Here is a 3,300-nt window from a genome sequence, read left to right as displayed (position 1 = left end):
AAGTTGCGCTCCCCAACAATGAAGGTAAAAGTGTCATCGCATTCTTGAAAAAGAATATCTTCTCCAGATTTGGTGCACCTAGGGCAATAATCAGTGATGGAGGTTCCCCCTTTTGTAATAAGTTGTTCAAAACTCTACTTGAGAAATATGGTGTCCGCCACAATGTAGCCACTCCCTACCATCCGCAGAATAATGGGCAAGTTGAAGTGTTCAACATAGAGATCAAACAGATTTTGCGGAAGACTGTGAATGCCAATAGAAAGGATTGGTCAAGGAGGCTTGATAATGCTCTATGGCCTATCACACCGCATTCAAGACTCCTATAGGTATGTCTCCCTACCAACTTGTATATGGAAAGTCTTGTCGCCTACCCGTAGAGTTAGAGCATAAGGCCATGTGGGCGATGAAGAAACTTAATTTGGATTGGGGAGCCGAATCAAATCAAAGGTTAAATGACTTCAATATGATTGATGAGTTTCGCCTAAAAGCGAATGAAAATTCAGCCTTGTACAAAGAGAATATGAAGAGGTATCATGATCAACGAATTGACAACCCAGAATTTGTTGTGGGTGATCTTGTGCTTCTATTCAACTCTAGGCTGCTCTTATTTTCGGGCAAACTCAAGTCCAAATGGACCAAGCCATTATTAGTCACGAAGGTCTTGCCCAATGGTGCGGTGGAGCTTGAGAATAGTGAAGGAACAAGGTTCTTGGTAAATGGACAAAGGATCAAGATCTATCTGGGAAATTCAAAGAGTGTGCAAGGGGATTTTGAGGCCTACTATCTTGATTAAGTCTGAGTGATCAAGGGGCCTGTGTCGGGTCGCGACGTTAAATCAAGCACTGCTTAGGAGGCAACCCAAGATGTACAACTTAGCCAACTATAAGTTTTGTTTTGCGTCTAGTAGTTTCTATGGTTAATTATGTCTTTGTACTCAATTAGATAGATACTTTAATTTCTTGGTTAGTGTTGGCTAGATATAGCATAGGGTCCGTGTCTAAAGATTGTCCAGAAAATGTAAAAACAATGGCCTAATGGTTGCTACATGTGCAGTTGCGCAAGTCAAAATTTGTAGAAAATGGTCTAATGCAGAGGTCTACGGACCCCATCAACGGTCCGTAGTTCATTCTACAGGCCTTAAATTGCATCCATAGATCCCAGGTAATTGTCTGAAATTTTACAAAGTGTCAAGGTGATCTACGGTTCCCATCTATGGACCGTAGATTGACTTATGGACCGTAAGCGTGGTCTCGTAGGTCCAACCCTAGCTTGAACGACCTCTAATTTAAAAACCCCACTTTTAAATCATTTTCCACTTCTTCTAAATCCTTCCTAACCGTTTCTCCACCTCCCAAATCCCTCAAATCACTCATTCTTAGCATCAACACATCATCACCCATACTAAATTCATACTCCATATTCCCAATTCCCTTTTCTTTTTCCCCAAAATTTCTCTAAACCCCCATTTTTCACGGTGTCTGAGTGCGGTTCAAGTAGGTGACTTTTGTTGGTGATATTGGAATCATAGTGTCATCACACAATCACAGCACTCCTCATTACTTGTAAGGTAATAGACTTTCCATCAGTTTGAATTTTGGTTCATAGATTGATTATAGAAAGTCGGGAGTTGGGTCTTGACCTTGGGTAGTTAATCGTCTATAAATGTATGCTAAATTTGGAATACTAACACCCTTGGGACGATGGTCAATGATTGTGTGTAGCTATAGCATAAACTCAGTGTAAATATATAGTTTATATGTAAGTTTCGACTTAGGGTTCCACATCTTGTCTTGAAGTTATTATAAAATTGTGTAATTGGAACCTTTAAAATGACAAACTAGCACGAGTTATGTTGGAATGCATGATTAGACTAGGATAATATTGCAATTGGCTTAAAAATGTGTTTCAAAATTGAGGGACATCTGAGACCTGGCATAGACCCCATCTATGAGACCCCGCCTACGGACCGTAAGTCAAGTTACGGACCATAGATCAGGTCTGTAGATGGAGGAACTTGGCAAAATTCACTTAGTGTGAAACTATGGATGTGGACTACGATCCGTAGATCAATCTACGGACAGCTCTGCTTGTTCGTAATTTTGAAAAGGCCTAAGCAGTTCATAAGAGGCTCGATGCCTTCGAGTTAAGAGGTATAGAGAGAGAGGCCAGTTCGTACTACTGATATGTCGTCTTTCCAGACCGAGCTAGTTAGTCTTCAAGCTAAAGTTGACGTCATCTTTGCCGCACCAGCTGTTGAGCCAAAGGCTGCACCCTCTGCATTAGGCGATGATACAATCATGGGTGCACTATTCAGTGGAGATAATGTGGAGGAGCAGCCCGAGCTTGCGCATGCTCGATGTATGAGGCACCGATCTAGTCACAAAACTGAGCTCACAGAGGAAGAAAAGGCTAGCAAAAGGTAGCATAGGCAGGAGAAGAAGGCACATAAAGCCTCCATAATAGATGATGAGCTGAGGCAGCAGAGGGCCTGTGAGATTGTTGTTGGGGCATCGACTTCTATGCCCGTTTCTGAGGTTCTGCCTACTGTGGCGGATGATATGAGCACCACTGAGGGTGCGGTGAGACCAACGGATAGCACTACTGAGGGTGCTGTGACCAAAGATGCGGGCACTACTAAGGGTGACTCCACTGTTGCTGTAGCAGAATCTGGGAAACTGGACCCACCCGTTTGTTGATGATTCTTTGGCGCTAAGTGCCACAGGTTTGCTTCACCCAAATCCATTAATTTTTACTGTTTTTTGTGTGCATTGGGGACAATTTCACCTATTTTGTTGGGGGTTGGGAAAATGGATTGTGAGTGATAGAGTGAAGTCTAAGTAACCCAACTCATAATCCTCTCTTGGGGTTTTTTTGCCTGCGTACTTTTTCCCTAAGAGACTGCTTAATTTTCGTTAAACTGGCATGTTTAGGATTGTATGTGTAGAAGCATGAGAAAGAATAATAGCATAAGCATGATGGCATGAGCTTGTTGAAAAAATGATACCCGTCCAAAGATATTGAAATGTGTGCTAAAAGTTGTAGATTAGAATAAGTTGAATGTGTTGGCTCTGAGTATGACATGATAATGAGAAATTTGATTTTACAACTTAAGCTAAAAACTTGAACTGGGTAATTTGATAATCTGATAATGAAACTGTATGCGAAGAGTGTGCGAGAATCGTTGGTTGTTCAAACAAGTCGTGCCAATCTAGAACTTTCCCGGTTAGTCCTACGAAGAAAATCTACTCTAGAGGCTAGGAAGTGATCATAGGTCATTGCTTTGAATAGTCCACTAAATGC

At 41.7% G+C, this 3,300-nt stretch overlaps 1 protein-coding gene across 1 annotated transcript; it reads left to right on the top strand.

Moving 5' to 3' along the window:
* Positions 1 to 403: 403 nt before the first annotated feature.
* On the top strand, positions 404 to 793 carry LOC125863880 (uncharacterized). The gene has a single exon (XM_049543854.1). It carries the CDS (start codon positions 404 to 406, stop codon positions 791 to 793), a length of 390 nt encoding a protein of 129 aa, XP_049399811.1.
* The last annotated feature ends 2,507 nt before the right edge of the window (positions 794 to 3,300 follow it).

This window comes from Solanum stenotomum, chromosome 5 (assembly GCF_019186545.1).
Source record: "Solanum stenotomum isolate F172 chromosome 5, ASM1918654v1, whole genome shotgun sequence".
Classification (NCBI taxonomy): Eukaryota; Viridiplantae; Streptophyta; class Magnoliopsida; order Solanales; family Solanaceae; genus Solanum; species Solanum stenotomum.
Note: the sequence above shows the minus strand (reverse complement) of the source record. Positions and strands in the feature narration are given on the sequence as shown.